This window comes from Salvelinus alpinus, chromosome 6, assembly GCF_045679555.1.
Source record: "Salvelinus alpinus chromosome 6, SLU_Salpinus.1, whole genome shotgun sequence".
In the NCBI taxonomy this organism is placed as follows: Eukaryota; Metazoa; Chordata; class Actinopteri; order Salmoniformes; family Salmonidae; genus Salvelinus; species Salvelinus alpinus.
In genome coordinates this window covers 40891501-40907848 of record NC_092091.1, presented here as the reverse complement: position 1 = coordinate 40907848, position 16348 = coordinate 40891501, and the positions used below count along the sequence as shown (strand labels likewise).

The window sequence follows — 16348 nt, the reverse complement described above, 5'->3', positions numbered from 1 at the left end:
TATTATTTTATTGGTAAAGTGGAAAGACTCAGAAGGGAAATTACAACATTGAACAATAATAATGAAATAATGAAAGAGAAGGATTGCTGTTTTGAATTAGGTCAAGTTAGTGTGGGCGAGAAGGAAAAACAATTGTTATCCGTCAATAATGATGAGCCTAAAATAGTAAAGCACCCTTTGCTGGTTCTAACAGCCGCCCAATCAGTTTGCTGCCTATTCTTAGTAAACTGATGGAGAGAATTGTGTTTGACCAAATACAATGCTATTTTTCAGAAAACAAGTTAACTACTGACTTTCAACATGCGTATGGAGAAGGGCACTCAACTTGTACTGCACTGACTCAGATTACTGATGATTGGTTAAAATACATGGATAATAAGATGATAGTTGGAGCTGTATTGTTAGATTTCAGTGCAGCCTTTGATGTTATTGCTAATACATTGTTATTGAAAATACTCACTTGCTATGGCTTTACATCACCTGCCGTCACATGGTCGGAGAGTTATTTATCCAATAGAACCCAGAGAGTGTTCTTCAATGGAAGCTTCTCTAACATCAGATATGTACAGTGCGGTGTCCTTCAGGGAAGTTGCCTTGGGCCGTTACTCTTCTCTATTTTTACAAATAATTTGCCACTGGTCTTACACGAAGCCAAAATGACTATGTATGCGGATGATTCCACACTCTACATGTCCGCACCCAAAGCCAGTGAGCTCAATGAAATTCTAAATAAGGAGTTACAGTCAGTTTCAGAATGGTTGGTTAATAATAAACTGGTCTTAAATACATCTAAAGCTTAAAGCATTGGATTTGATTTATGACATTCTCTAAGACCTACACCTCAACAGGAGTTATACATAAAGGGTGTGACCATTGAGCAAGTTGAGGAAAGTAAACTCCTAGGTATAACATTGGATTGACGAGCGATTAACTGGTTCTCCTGGTTTTTATGAGAATTATTACTGTATCAAAAATAACATGAATTCCCTTCCATCTCCAATTACACAAATGGTCAAATTACATTTAAACTGATTAAAAAACAAACACACGCACACACAGACACTCTAACACACACAACGTTTTTGTTGTTTTATTGTTTGTATAATTTTTTTGTTGCATTATTTGTATATTGTTGTATTTAAAATGTGTGTGACATTCCTTGTCTATTATTGTATCAGTGTTTTGTGTTTTTTGCTGGACCCCAGGAAGAGTAGCTGCTGTAAAAGCTAATGGGAATCCAAATAAACAAATAAGTCAGTGTATTCAACTAATGTAGATAAACAACCACATGTAAAAAGTACGTGGCCAATTGCAACCATCAAAGGCCACCAGATTATTGCCAGCTGATCTCTCGTTAAACCACCAATAAAAAAGCGTGAAAGGGTAGTGGAATGGGATTAGTGTGGTGTGTGAAGAATCCAATACTTTAACTTGTATGTGGTTAAAGTATTAATAAATCACATTATTGTGGGAACACCTCCTCTAAGAGTATGAATTAGACTGTTTGAGTTTGAAGTTTGAATCCTAAGCAACCTGTCAACACATTGTTTGAAGTACAATAGACCAACATAGCTACTGTAGTAGGTCAAAGCTTTGTGCTGGAAAGCCTTGGTGGAGCATGAGTGGAGTAGGCATTGTGGTGCTCATGTGAATTTCCTTTATTTTTGCAAGTAAGGTACTTAATTGTTAACCAGGAATAATTTGATATTGATATGAAAATGGATGCATTAGGCCTGCTTTGGGCCTACTTCACCGGCTCTGACACTCTTCGGATGTGGCAGGGCTTGCAAACTATTACTGACTACAAAGGGAAGCCCAGCCGCGAGCTGCCCAGTGACATGAGCCTACCAGACAAGCTAAATTACTTCTATGCGCGCTTTAAGGCAAGCAAAAACACTGAAGCATGCATGAGAGCACCAGCTGTTCAGGAAGACTGTGTGATCACGTTCTCCACAGCCCGATGTGAGTAAGACCTTTAAACAGCTCAACATTCACAATGCAACAGGGCCAGACGGATTACCAGGACGTGTACTCAGAGCATGCGCTGGCAAGTGTCTTCAATGACATTTTCAACCTGTCCCTGACGGAGTCTGTAATAAATACATATTTCAAGCAGACCACAATAGTACCTGTGTCCAAGAACGCCAAGGTAACCTGCCTAAATTATTGCTGACCCGTAGCACTCATGTCTGTAGCCATGAAGTGCTTTGAAAGGCTGGTCATGGCTCACATCAACACCATCATCCCAGAAAGCCTAGATCCACTCCAATCGCATACCGCCCCACTGTGTGGCCCAGCATGACTCAAACACCATCATTAAGTTTGCCGACGACACAACGGTGGTAGGCTTGATCAACGACAATGATGAGACAGCCTATAGGGAGAAGGTCAGAGACCTGGCAGGGTGGTGCCAGGAGAACAACCTCTCCCTCAACGTGATCAAGACAATGGAGCTGATCGTGGACTACAGGAAAGGAGGGCCCAGTACGCTCCCATTCACATCGACGGGGCTGTAGTGGAGCAGGACGAGAGCTTCAAGTTCCTTGGTGTTCACATCACCAACAATCTATCATGGTCCAAACACACTAAGACAGTCGTAAAGAGGGCACGACAACACCTATTCCCCCTCAGGACACTGAAAAGATTTCGCATGGGTCCTCAGGTCATCAAAAAGTTCTACAGCTGCACCATCAAGAACATCCTGACATATTGGTGTGGCTGGCTACCGGGTTAAGCGAGCAGTGTGTCAAGAAGCTGTGCGGCTTGGCAGGGTTGTGTTTCGGAAGACGCATGGCTCTCGACATTCGCCTCTACCGAGTCCGTAAGGGAGTTGCAGCAATGGGAAAAGACTGCAACTACCGATTGGATATCACAAAATTGGGGAGAAAAAGGTGGTTAAGGGCTTGTAAGTAAGCATTTCACGGGACTACACCTGTTGTATTCAGCGCATATGACAAATTAAATTGGATTTGATTTATTAATCTGGCGAAGAGACTGCCCATCACTGGGCACAGACGTCAATTCTAAATCTATTCCACGTAGGTTCAACATCATTTCATTGAAATGACGTGGAAACAACATTGATTCAACCAGTGTGTGGGCTCTAGTTCTTCTCGATCCACTCCATTAATAATGTATACCTAATTAAAATGATGATTACCGTATCTGTTTTATTTTATTTTATATGCTGTCCAGGTCTATTCACTCAAACAAATCAGTCTGATCTTTATTTTCTGTGTTGTATATGTTTTTAGGCTGAATAACATTTTCCATGTTCTATTTTTCTTGTGTGTGTTTGTGTGTGTATTCAGGCCTTGAAGATGAAGGATTTACAGTGCTGGAACAACTGAGTTACTTGTACTTGGCCAATAACAAGGTGATTAATTCTAAACACAGCCGTAAACATAGACCTTACACATTCAACAAATCAACACATCACTATTCTTCCGTCATTGCGACATAACTTGAACCAGGGGAATATGGTTCCATGTAAACATTCTTCAGGTCATGTTTTCACTTGTGGTAGTCATTAATATATAATCAGGTCTCCCAGGAGTGAGTAGCGTACAGTATAGTGTGCTGTGCTCATTAAAAGTACTGCTCGGTCATCATGGAGCTCTCTGAAACCATCGTCACACCTTTATTTGGTTCTACTCCTATTGGAATCCTAATTTTAAAAACATGATGGATGGTCTTAAGGTTGTAATGACTCAGGCTAAAGCCATAACACAGTGTCTCTCTTCAAAGAGTAATTGTTTTCTGAACTAAACTGCAAAATAACCAAATGACTGAAAGAAGTCAAAGAACCATCAGAAAATGTAACTTATACACTGTATGTATGCCATTCAGAGGGTGAATGGTCAAGACAAAATATTTAAGTGCCTTTGAACGGGGTATGGTAGTAGGTGCTAGCCGCACTGGTTTGAGTGTGTCAAGAACTGCAACATGGCTGGGTTTTTCATGCTCAACAGCTTCCCGTGTGTATAGAATGGTCCACTAACAAAATCAATGGGGGCCCCGGTCTGTAATTCAACCATGATTACTACAGTTTTAGATAGCTGGCTGCTAGACAAACTTACCAGTCAACATGGGCTAATTTAGTGACTGTCAGTGACTGACATAACAAAAGAAAAACTGCTGATGCACAACCAAATTTTTCAAATTGCACCTTGTGTATTCTACTATTGTAACTCTCAACAGTACGTTGAGACCCTGACTTGTATTTTGTTGTTCTAGAATTAACATTTTCCCTCTCCTTCCCGATCTTCAACCTTGGATCTCTTATTCTTAGTGTGTCCAAGTACAATTCTGCGTGAAATGTATATTATTTTCTATTCTATTTTGTTATGATGCTGTATCCTTGCCAGCCGTGCTGCTGTTGCCAGCAGGATAGGTGGCAGACAGTGAACCAAGCTTCAAATACACCCATGTTACTTTAATCCATAAACCATGTTGAAAAGGGGACAGATAGAATATAATGCTATGTAACGCTACACTCTTAGAAAAAAAGGTGCTATCTAGAACCTAAAAGGGTTTTTATGAGAACCCTTTGAAGAACACTTGTTGGTTCCAGGTAGAACCCTTTTGGTTCCAAGTAGAGCCATTTTGGGTTAAATGTAGAACCTTTTCCACAGAGGTTATATCTGGAACCAAAATGGTTCTACCTGGAACCAAAAAGAGTTGATCTTGGAACCAAAAAGGGTTCTCCTATGGGGGCAGCCAAATAACCCTTTTGAAACCAAGAGTGTCAAGTTAAGCTCGCTACCACTGTAGTAGTTTCTCCTATTTCTCCTGTCATAGCCATTTCAAGCAATGCAGAAACTCCCTCTTGGCATAATTTGGGAGGGAAACAGTTATGAAATGTACTGAAGTGTTCATTTGTTTTGACTCATCCGTCAATGTTCCAAGGTCAATTGAGGATGATTGTCTGTGTGGCGTAAATTACTCCTCACTGCCTGCACATACAGGTCATTTTGTGGTCAGTACAACAGGAGAAAACAAAAGAAGAGAGTAACATAATATCTCTCTCTCTCTTTCCCTCTGTTTTTATCCCTCCCAGCTCACCACAGCACCCAAACACCTGCCTCCCTCACTGGTCAGTGCTGATTTCGCTGCTAATTTGCTCACGAAGATCTACCCGTACACATTTGGTCAGAAGCCAGGACTGAAGTAAGCGGTGTGTGTGTGTGTGTGTGTGTGTGTGTGTGTGTGTGTGTGTGTGTGTGTGTGTGTGTGTGTGTGTGTGTGTGTGTGTGTGTGTGTGTGTGTGTGTGTGTGTGTGTGTGTGTGTGTGTGTGTGTGTGTGTGTGTGTGTGTGTGTGTGTGTGTGTGTGTGTGAGGGTGGGTGGGCAGGTAGGTAGGTAGTTGGTTGGGCATAGGAGGATTACATTTTCACAGTAGAAAGGTCTTATGTTGCTGTAGGTGTTATTTTGCATTTAATTACTTTGCTTCATTCATAAAAAAACAAATCACCCATCGCTTATCTTTCCCCTTGGCTCCACTCCAGACCACTAATTTCATGCATTCCCTCATGTCCTAACCACCCCAGGTCAGTGTATCTCCATGACAACAAGCTGACAGATGCAGGGCTACCTGAGAACATGTTTAACGGTTCTGACAGCCTGGAGGTTCTCATCTTGTCCAGTAACTTCCTCCGCTACGTCCCTAGGAGCCTGCCCTCTGCCATCTACCGCCTCCATCTGAAGGTGAGCTTGTGAAATCAAGTTGAGTAGCTACAGCCCTCACACAATAACAACCTATCCTGAGAGCTCACTCCCCATTCATACGGCCAAGTTGGTCTCTGTTTATAAACTGTCTAGATATTCCCAAGTACTCTAATATCTAACAAATGCATAAATAAACTTGATTTATATACAGGGTTGGGTAGGTTACTTTCTAAATGTAATCAGTTACAGTTACTAGTTACCTGTCAAATTGTAATCAGTATTAACTTTTGGATTACTTTCAGTTACTTTTAGATTACTTTTCCCTTAGCCTTTAAAAGCCATTAGAAAAAGACTAAAAGGAATATGACCAATTGAACGACATCTATTGAAGGAATAATCTATGTTATAGTTTATGCAGCTGGCCATCAATGGATGTTGCATTTGACTTCATGCATTGGTTCTGTGGGGGGGTCATACTAAGCTAACGTATGGAATTGTTTTAAGATGGTCATAGCATAGGTCATTAATAAATGGCAAAACAGACAGTCAAAAACAAAATTGTGAGGAATAAGATTTTGAAGTGTCTGTCCTATATCTAGGAGGTATAAGAAAGCTCAGGAAATAGTTCGTTTTTTAGATAGCCCTTGATCTTCAAGCATAGGACTTGGAATTATGGAAGTATAGATTAGCCAAATTGTTTTACCTGAGCATTACCCAAAAACCAAGGAAGTTTTAGCCTACTCTGTTGTTTATGATTATGTTGTCGGGGAGGACTAATTGGGCTCATTGCTTCGAGTTGAAAAAGAAATGCTGCTCTCATGGAATGGCATGCTTTAAGCACCACCAAAAAGTATTATTTGCAAGTAAAAAAATGTATGCCATATGCTGGATTTGCTATAGGCCTATTGTTTACGTTTTGTTGGCGACAATTTGATATCGCGATAATTTGCAGCTGTTTAAAGGGCGAATCCAGTTGAAACAATAGCAAAGCGGTCACCGCACCTCTGTTTGGCAAAAAACTGAGAGATGGGCCTTGAGAAATGTAACCACTCTCAGATTAATCGACAGAGCTATGGATGCAAGGACTGACCATCCATGATATCAAAAAAAAATTTAAACCATGTTTTGAGTCTATGCAGTGTTTGTTTACATTGTACATTGGAGAAAAACAAGCTTATATTTTGGGTTCTCATGGGGTGTGACAGTTGAACTAATCTCATGATGCATTTATAAGTTATATTCTTTAAGAATCAGTGGGTACAGTATATATTATTAATTTATAAATCCAAAAATGGATGTAGCAACTACAGATTGCCCCTTTTAAGTTTATCAAAAGTACAGAAGTTTGAGCATGTTGATGGCCAATGTTACCTATTGGATTTTTTTTTTATTCACACAAATTAGATTGAGCAATAAAAGCCCCACTCGTGGTCTTCTTAAATTAAACTTGCTTTTGACAGTATGGAGCACAATACCACAGAGTAGTTTAGAAGGTAACTCCCTCAAACTTTTATTCCTGAGGCTGGGATCCGAACTATGCAGTTGTTGCAAGAGCACATTTTTCACTGGTCGCAAAAACAATGATTGATAGGCATCTTAAACTTCTTCAATTAAACTATTATTCAGTTAAAATACTCATGCAGTGCTGTGAAAAAGAATTTGCCCTTTTTCGAATTTTCTCTACCTTTACATATCTTTGAATTTTTGAATGTTATCAGATCTTCAACCAAAACCTAATTTAACATAAATGGAACCTGAGTGAACAAATAACACAACAATTACATACTTATTTAATTTATTTCATAAACCAAGTTATGCAACACCCAATGCCCCTGTGTGAAAAAGTAATTGCCCCCTTACACTCAATAACTGGTTCTGCCACGTTTAGCTGCAATGACTCCAACGTGACACTTCCTGTAGTTATTGATTAGTCTCTCACGTCGCTGTGGAGAAATTCTGGCCCACTCTTCCATGCAAAACTGCTTTAACTCAGCCCTTCAAGTCTTGCCACAATATCTCAATTGGGATTAGGTCTGGACTTTAACCAGATATTGAGTGTAAGGGGGCAATTACTTTTGGTGTTTCATTTTTTTGTTATTTGTAAACTCAGGTTCCCTTTATCTAATAATAGGTTTTGGTTGAAGATCTGATAGCATTCAGTATCAAAAATAAGCAAAAATAGAGAAAAGGGGGCAAATACTTTTTCACGGCACTGTATACATTTGTGAACAGCCCTCCACAACAACCACAATCCGTAAGGTGCCAAGAGCTAAATGAGAGAGCAGCTCTATGATTCACATCAATGCGCTATGTAGATATCAATAATGAGTGATATCCATATCGCCCATAGGTTGCACCACTTCTGTCGTCCATACCGTCAACTTTATTCAAGTTGGACAATCTTTAGATGCCGACAGCAGTCGCACCATTGCAAGACATGGCTTGGGCTGTAGCCTACCCAAAAGCCCATTCCTGCTCTTTTTCCGCAATTCATCAAACGCATTTGGTGTGTCATCATAGTGGTCTCTGACTTGTGGTGACTCTCTCAGGCGGAACAAAGTTAAACGTGCGCCTTTTTTTCAATGCTGATTTGAACGTCATTGAGAAAACAGAACGGTGTAAACTCTTTGTTTTTAGCAAACATGCTTTCTGAATTTAAAAGTAATCCTAGAAGTAAGAATACATTTTTTCAAAAGTATCTGCAATATTTTTTGCTGGTAACATAACAGGTTAGTTACTGTTTTTTAAAATTGTAATCCATTACATGTAACGGATTACATGCAATCCATTACTCCCTATCTGTGATACTGATATGTGATGCTTGATTGTGTGTCTGTGCTTCTTCTTGGTTAACAGAGTAACAAGCTGGAGAAGATCCCGACAGGGGTTTTTGATACCCTGACCCGGCTCAGAGAGCTCTACCTGCAGAACAACTTGCTTAGCAACGAAGGCATGGACAATGAGACCTTCAGGTAATGTAGTAGTACTCTAGTAGTATTCTAGTAATAGCTGTAGTACTATTTTAATAGTACTGTAATAGCATTTCGCTACACTCACAATACCATCTGCTAACCATGTGTATGTGACCAACACAATTGGATTTGATTTAGTGCAGCATGGATGATAAGACCTTTAGGTACTGGAGGACCTGTTACTATCAATTTGTAGTATAATAAGACACACTAACAAATAAAACACACTCAACAGAGAGCCATTCAGTCCAGCTGTCTTCTTCTCTTCTTCCTCTTCTTCAAAGTTGATTCGACATATCTGAGGCCACATGTTTACATTAAAACCGAGGGTATTGATTCAAAACAAAGACCTATACTGTAGACTTTACAACACAGGCAAATATAAGGCATGGACAATGAGACCTTCACGTACTGTAGTAGGAAGAGTGTGTCGGGTGTTCTTGAATACTCCACAAACAATTAATTGGATCTTATAACCAATGTTTCAGTCAATAGATAAGACCTTCACCAGGGTTCTTTTTTTAAATATACTTTAGCTGCGAACTACAAACTACACTCTTTTTATTGTAGGACACTCAGACACACAAACACGCTCGACAGAGTCATTCAGTCACTCCACCTGAGTGCAGTTGATTCGATATATCCAAGGTTGAACACTATCACCGTTGCCCATTATGTGTCAATGGTTATTACAGAGTGCATCAATTCAAAACAAAGACCTATAGACTTGACAACACGGCAAATTCTGAGAAGGTACATAACGGAATGGTGAGTTGAGTGTCCACTTGTTACTTTCGATGTATGAATATTGATCTCATGTTCAGGTCAGCGAGAGAATGTGAGAGAATAAAGTGGTGTGAGTGAGTGAGTGAGTGAGAGAGAAGAGAAAGAGAGAAGCCAGTGGTGAGAGATTAGGTTGAACTGGTACATTCTGAGAAAATGTCAAAATGGGAGAGAAAAGTGAGATTTGTCTATTCATGGGAAGATAAGATGACGCTTAAAGATAAAGTGATGACCTAACCTCACCTCTCCTGTATCAAATATAATGTCACCCTCTCCTCTCCTCTCCTCTCCTCTCCTCTCCTCTCCTCTCCTCTCCTCTCCTCTCCTCTTCTCTCTTCTCCTCTCCTCTCCTCTCCTCTCCTCTCCTCTCCTCTCCTCTCCTCTCCTCTCCTCTCCTCTCCTCTCCTCTCCTCTCCTCTCCTCTCCTCTCTCAGCCAGTTGACCAGTCTGGAGTATCTGGACCTGTCCAACAACAACCTGAGTGTGGTTCCTCAGGGTTTGCCCCGGAGTCTGATATTGCTACACCTGGAGAGGAACAGTATCCGCAGTATCCCTGGCAATGCTCTCACAGCCTGTCGTAACCTTGAGTACCTACTGCTGCACAACAACCAGCTACACTCCCGCTCCATACACCATGCTGCATTCCAGGTAGGTGCTGCAGGATACTTGGGATACTTCAATCTTATATAGAGGGCTATAGGACATACGGTGGATAGTTGAATCACCACAGGTGTAAATGGCTCGAAGGACCATGAAAAATATTCTAAATATAAAGCCTGATCTGACTGCTAGTACGGTCAGGTTGAACCGCCACAGAGAGTTGGGCACAATTGTTTTGATGTTATGATTATGGTGATCTTTTTGTCTGTTAAATGAGCAATGAGAAATCTGAAATGTGCTGTGAAATGCCATTAGAATTACATGAAAATGTTCACATAAAGAGTTTTCTCTTCCCCCCAGGGCCTGAAGAAGCTACACACCCTCCACATGTACAACAACCAGCTGGAGCGTGTCCCCAGGGCTCTGCCCCGCCGAGCCAAGACTCTCATGCTGCTTCACAACACTATCAACGTGATTGAACGCAACGACTTGGTCTTTCTCTATTCCCTGACCGAGCTCAACCTCAGTTACAACCGCCTCACCAGCCCCAAGCTACACAGAGAAGGTAGACTGGACCACATATGGAGTATATGGAAATGTTTTGTTGTATTGTGTTTTGTTGTATTGTGTTGTACTTTGCTCTGCTGTCATCTACATGAATACTGTACATCTACAGTAGAACTATATGTGGTGTCACGCTGGTATGAATGATTCGGGAGACAGGCACAGGAATGCATAATTTAAAAAAAACATTCTTACCCAAATTACAGCGTGCCGTGTAAAGGCACGGGTACGAAGACCAAACAAACACTATACAAACACAGGGTAGAAACCCAAAACAAAAGAGTGAGGAGTACCTCGAATAAATAACACAAGCGTCCAATGATTAACCAACGGGACGAGACCCGTAATCATCTGCGCAATCCACAATGGCACGAAAGCCAAAACACACAGCACAGGTACTCACACGCACCAACAGACATTGTAACAATAATGGACAGCACCATGGTGAACAAAGGGCACATGTATACAAATACAATCAGTGGGAATAAGCAATGAAAGGTCCAGAGGGATCCGTGACATGTGGCTCTTCAAATCAAATTGTATTTGTCACATGCAGTGAAATGTTTACTTACAAGCCCTTAACCAACAATGCATTTTTAAGAATAATAAGTGTTCAAGTATTTACTCAAATAAACTGAAGTTAAAAATTAAAAAATTAAAAATAAGAAAATAGAAAAATAATAAACAATTAAAGAGCAACAATAAAATAACAGTAGCGAGGCTATATACAGGGTACTGGTACAGAGTCAATGTGCGGGGTCACAGGTTAGTCAAGGAAATATGTACATGTAGGTAGAGGTAAAGTGACTATGCATAGATAATAAACAGAGAGTAGCAGCAGGGGGACAATGCAAATAGTCTAGGTAGCCATTTGATTAGGTGTTCAGGACTCTTATGGCTTGGGGGTAGAAGCTGTTAAGAAGCCTTTTGGACCTAAACTTGGTGCTCCGGTACCGCTTGCCGTGCGGTAGCAGAGAGAACAGTCTATGACTAGGGTGGCTGGAGTCTTTGACAATGTTTATGGCCTTCCTCTGACACCCCGCCTGGTATAGAGGTCCTGGATGGCAGGAAGCTTGGCCCCAGTGATGTACTGGGCCGTACGCACTACCCTCTGTAGGGCCTTCCGGTTAGAGGCTGAGCAGTTGCCATAGCAGGTGGTGATGCAACCAGTCAGGATGCTCTCGATGGTGCAGCTGTAGAACTTTTTGAGGATCTGAGGACCCATGCCAAATCTTTTCAGTCTCATGAGGGGGAACACCAAGACAGTCGTGCCTTCTTCACGACTGTCTTGGTGTATTTGGACCATGATAGTTTGTTGGAGATGTGGCTCTTGCACACATATCATGTTTGTGATGAACTGTACAGTACTTCTGTCTATATTTGTTTTATTTAACGAGGCAAGTCAGTTAAGAACAAATTCTTATTTACAATGACGGCCTACCCCAGCCAAACCCTAACCCGAACAACACTGGGCCAATTGTGCACCACCCTATGGGACTCCCAATCACGGCCACTTGTGATACAGCCTGAAATCGAACCAGGGTCTGTAGTGACGCCTCTAGCACTGAGATGCAGTGCCTTAGACCGCTGAGCCATTTGGGCCTGCTGTATGACACAGAAAGAATTTCCCAACGGATACAGTAAAGTTATAACTACATATAACTACAATGTTTTTTGCATCTATTTTTTCTATTTTTACATCTTTTAATGAGACCATGTTGATAATCATCCAGCCTTCAGGAAGCTGCGTCTGCTGGTGACCTTGGACCTGTCAGGGAACGCCCTCCACTTCCTGCCCTTGGGCTTGCCCCGCTCCCTGCAGGTCCTCCGGGTGAAGGACAACCAGCTGAACTCCATACCAGAAGGGGCGCTGCAGGGCATGACCAAGCTCAGGGACATCAATCTCAGCCACAACCAGCTTAGACTCAACTCCATCTACCAGGGAGCATGGATGGAGCTCCGCGCTCTGACGGTGAGACTGGGTGGGGGGGTAACACAAGTAACACCTACAGGTTTTCTGTGTGATAAGCTGGCTGTTGGCGCTGTCCTTCATTTGTTGGGACTTGTTGGTTAGCACTCTGTTGGTGTAAAGTGGGCTTTATAAATACAGTGATTGATGTGTTCCTCCAGACTTTGGACCTGTCCAGTAACCAGCTGTCCCATGTTCCATCTGACCTGCCTGAGTCTCTGGAGTACCTGTACCTGCAGTCCAACCACATCAGCACTGTCCCCGCCACCGCCTTTGATGGCACTCCAAACATCAAGGGCATCTTCCTACGGTGAGAGACTGGACACTAATGAACGAACGCACACTCAGAAACACACACTGAACTGAACCCATTTCTTGGTTCAAACCCACAGCTCATGTGTGTACTAAATTCAATTGTGAGTACCAATCACTTACAGTACATATATAAACTAATACACTCTCTCAAACCAGTATATACACGCACTCTCACTTATGTTATTATAGAACAGTAATTAAACCGTCATTCAACTCCTGCCCCTCCCCATTAACTCCTAGATCCAGCAGAACACTCTCCTGTCCACTGTTCCATTCATGTCTGTAGCATTGTTTCTGAATGAGACATTTCTGGCCTTCTACTCGGCTCCTACCATCACTCCATTCATCCTCTGTTGTGAGTGTGTAACAAAGTCCTATTGATTGATGCCAAATCTAAGACAGAGCCACCTATCCCCTAGTCCACTGAGTCCCAAGCTGCATCCAATGGCACCCAATTTACTATATAGTGCACTACTTTTGACCAGAGCCCTACTGAAATTTAGTGCACTATACAGGGAATAGGGTGCCAATATCTGACAGATATTTGGTTGATAGTTCCCTCTTTATCCTTACTTAAGTTTATTTTCCGTTTGGATCCGACCTACTCTGCTGTGCTGTTTGTGTTTGTTTGTGTGTGCGCGCGTACATGAGTGCGTGCGTGTGTGTGTCTGTGTGTGCTGCGCTGTGCTGAGGAGACTGTTACGTAACGGATGCAGAGGAGAGAGCTGATGACGGAATAAGTTGTCTTTCTGCTCTACTTCTGCGCTGACTGTACTCATTAAAATCCCTTACACAGATACACTATGTATATTTCCCATCATGTGTTCTTGGATTGTAATTAACTCTCATAATTGTCTGGTTAGGTTATGAAATGTAAATTATTTCAATGAATCAGGTATTTTACAAAGTTAAAGTCATGATTTCCTTTGTGTCGACATTCTTGGCTGTTTTCCTCTCTTGGAAGGGGGACTATATAACAGAACAGAACCCATGGTGATAAAGTTTTAGAGATATTCCCCGCTGTGTCTAGATCTGTTTCTTGGCTTGTTGATGCTCCACTGCTTTTCCTATTAATTAAATTAAGTCAATGATTGGATTTCCAACTAAAACAGCTTGGCTCTGCCAAGTTGTTTTCTCTTAGTTTCCTTCCTCCTGTCCCCTTCTGATCTCTTCTTTGTCTGCAGGGCGGGCTGGGTCCCAACACTCTAAACCAACAAAATCCTTGTCACCTCATCTACTTGTATCCTTTCCTTTTGCTACCACTGATCTGAATATTTACTAGTATATGTAGCTAGGTTAGTATCCGTTTCCATCATATTCAGTTTTTTACTTACATGTAGACTTTTCAGGTCAGTTTGGAAGCGTCCAAGACTGTTGGGATGCTGCCCTGAGTTTTTGTCGGTTTGGTTTTGAGGAGTCTAATTGATGCTTTATCGGATAATGAACTTTACAGATCCTGACCCCATCCAGCCCACTCTGTCTGTCTGGCCTGTTGGTCTCTTCATGCTGTGGGCTCAGCCTCAGCAGCTGCTGCAGTATCACAGCAGTTAGAAACGCTTGTTTTTCCACCAAATCCCTCCACATCTGGGAGCTGCTGGCCTGAGCCAATTACAGCCAATCTGGAATGCTGCATGGCCTCAGTGGAGGAGGGGAGGTGGATTTGTGTGTGAGTGTGTGCACATCTGTTTGAGTCTGTGCATGCATCTGTTTACATTGAGTGTGTGATATAAACGTGTGTGCGTATGTGAGTGTGCCCGCACATGTGTGAGTGTCTGGGTCAGATAGTGAGTGAATTACAAACTAAGATGGGTCGGATTCACTGACACTCAGGACCTCATAGATGAGCCCATCCTGAAGACAGTGGAAAATTGGCTTGATTCGGATAACATGGCCTTATTTCCCCTTGACGCAGTATAGGGAGTATCAGGGTGCTTATTAACTCAATAGAACTTTGAATGGAATGCAAACTGATGAGTCATATAAAGAATAGTATACAGGCACTCTAATTGGCTGCGTTACTGAATCTCAGCGTTTGATATGTGTACAGCACATGTTGTGTTGTTCCTTACAGGACAATATCCATATCGGATTGGGTCTTATAATATGCTGGTTCAGACTCTAAGCACAACATCCTATCAGTTAGCAGCTCTTGCTGTGCTGGTTTTACACATCAAACTCAAGCATCTGCTCAGTCATCATCACATATTGCGAGTCTGTCTACTGACCCCGCCCCCCGGCCCTCTGCTCTGTCTCCCTCTCAGGTTCAACCATCTGTTGGCCCACTCTGTGAAGGAGAGCTCCTTCAAACACCTGACCAATCTGGAGGTGCTGGACATCGGCCACTCGAGTCACTCCAACCCCTCCGGAGCCTCCTTCAGACAAGAGGAAGAGGAGGAGGAAGAGATGGAGATGATGGAAGAGGAAGTGGGAGAAGGATTCTCTTCATAAGTTTATCCCATGGAAACACACAGCTTGAATGATCCAAAACCAAATGTTGCAGTTGTTTAGGCTGCAATCCCAAAGTCCAGTTCTTTTGAAAGTACAGAAAACAGTATTTTTGCAATAGGTCAGGCTCAATTCTGAAATGTAAATTGAACTATGAATGGAAGCGCAAAGTGGTATTTTTTCCCATATAGTGGGGAATTGCCGATGCACATATCTCTGGTGCAGGATACCAGATAAAATTATATTTTTGTTTGTTCTATTATTTTTCTCGGCTTTGCTTGTCTATGCAATGACAGATACGGTTGCATTTCTGTGCTTGAGTCTTTGTGTGCATTCCAAATGGCACCCTATTGAGTGCACTACTTTTGACCAGGGCCCATAGGATTTTAGTCGAATGTAATGCCCTATATAGGGAATAGTGTGCCATTTGGGGCAGATACTTTGTCTCACCACCACTTTAGTGGAAGCAGAAAGGAAAAGACAGTCAGATCTGTCATATGTTGATCATACTGTGTAGGTCCCATCTCTGAACTTTACTGTGTGCTAGCTGTGTCACCTTACAAAGAAGATTATGTCAAGATTTGAAGTTTTTGTTTTCAGTTCTGAGCCTGTATTTATACTGTAAAGCATCTCACACTAGGAGAGCTGATCTAAGAGCTGATCTAAACTGATCCTAGATCAGTATTCCTACTCTGAGATCTTTTGTGAATATTGGCCCTGGTTGTGATTGTGTGATGTAGTCTGGTAAGACAGTCTGGCTTTATGTAATTTTGTCATTCTTATATCATCGTTACTATGCCACAAGTTCTGTGACCGTGTTACAATCTCTTCGCTCTTAGACTACCATGAGCTTGATCCATGCTGTTAATGTAATGCCTTACTTTAATCCAGTCTTATTTTGTAAGACGGCAAGTATTTGCGTATGGTATTTGAAAAACTTATGCTATTAAATTAGTCACGTTGCTATGAACCAATGTATTCACCTTCAGATGTATACATATGGATTTCACACAGCAATAAATATCATGCATTAA

The 16348-nt window shown here is 41.8% G+C and overlaps 1 protein-coding gene across 2 annotated transcripts in view; it reads left to right on the top strand.

Annotated features, from left to right (window-relative positions):
* The window catches only part of LOC139578691 (podocan-like), a 22994-nt gene extending 6646 nt beyond the window's left edge, over nucleotides 1-16348 (top strand). For both annotated transcript variants that reach the window (XM_071406632.1, XM_071406631.1), the window contains exons 4-12: nucleotides 3312-3376; nucleotides 5060-5169; nucleotides 5549-5705; nucleotides 8523-8638; nucleotides 9856-10069; nucleotides 10382-10586; nucleotides 12319-12557; nucleotides 12716-12864; nucleotides 15131-16348. In XM_071406632.1, coding sequence (XP_071262733.1) covers nucleotides 3312-3376; nucleotides 5060-5169; nucleotides 5549-5705; nucleotides 8523-8638; nucleotides 9856-10069; nucleotides 10382-10586; nucleotides 12319-12557; nucleotides 12716-12864; nucleotides 15131-15317 — 1442 coding nt within the window. In that variant the 3' untranslated portion in view covers nucleotides 15318-16348. The remainder of the gene's footprint in view (nucleotides 1-3311; nucleotides 3377-5059; nucleotides 5170-5548; nucleotides 5706-8522; nucleotides 8639-9855; nucleotides 10070-10381; nucleotides 10587-12318; nucleotides 12558-12715; nucleotides 12865-15130) is intronic.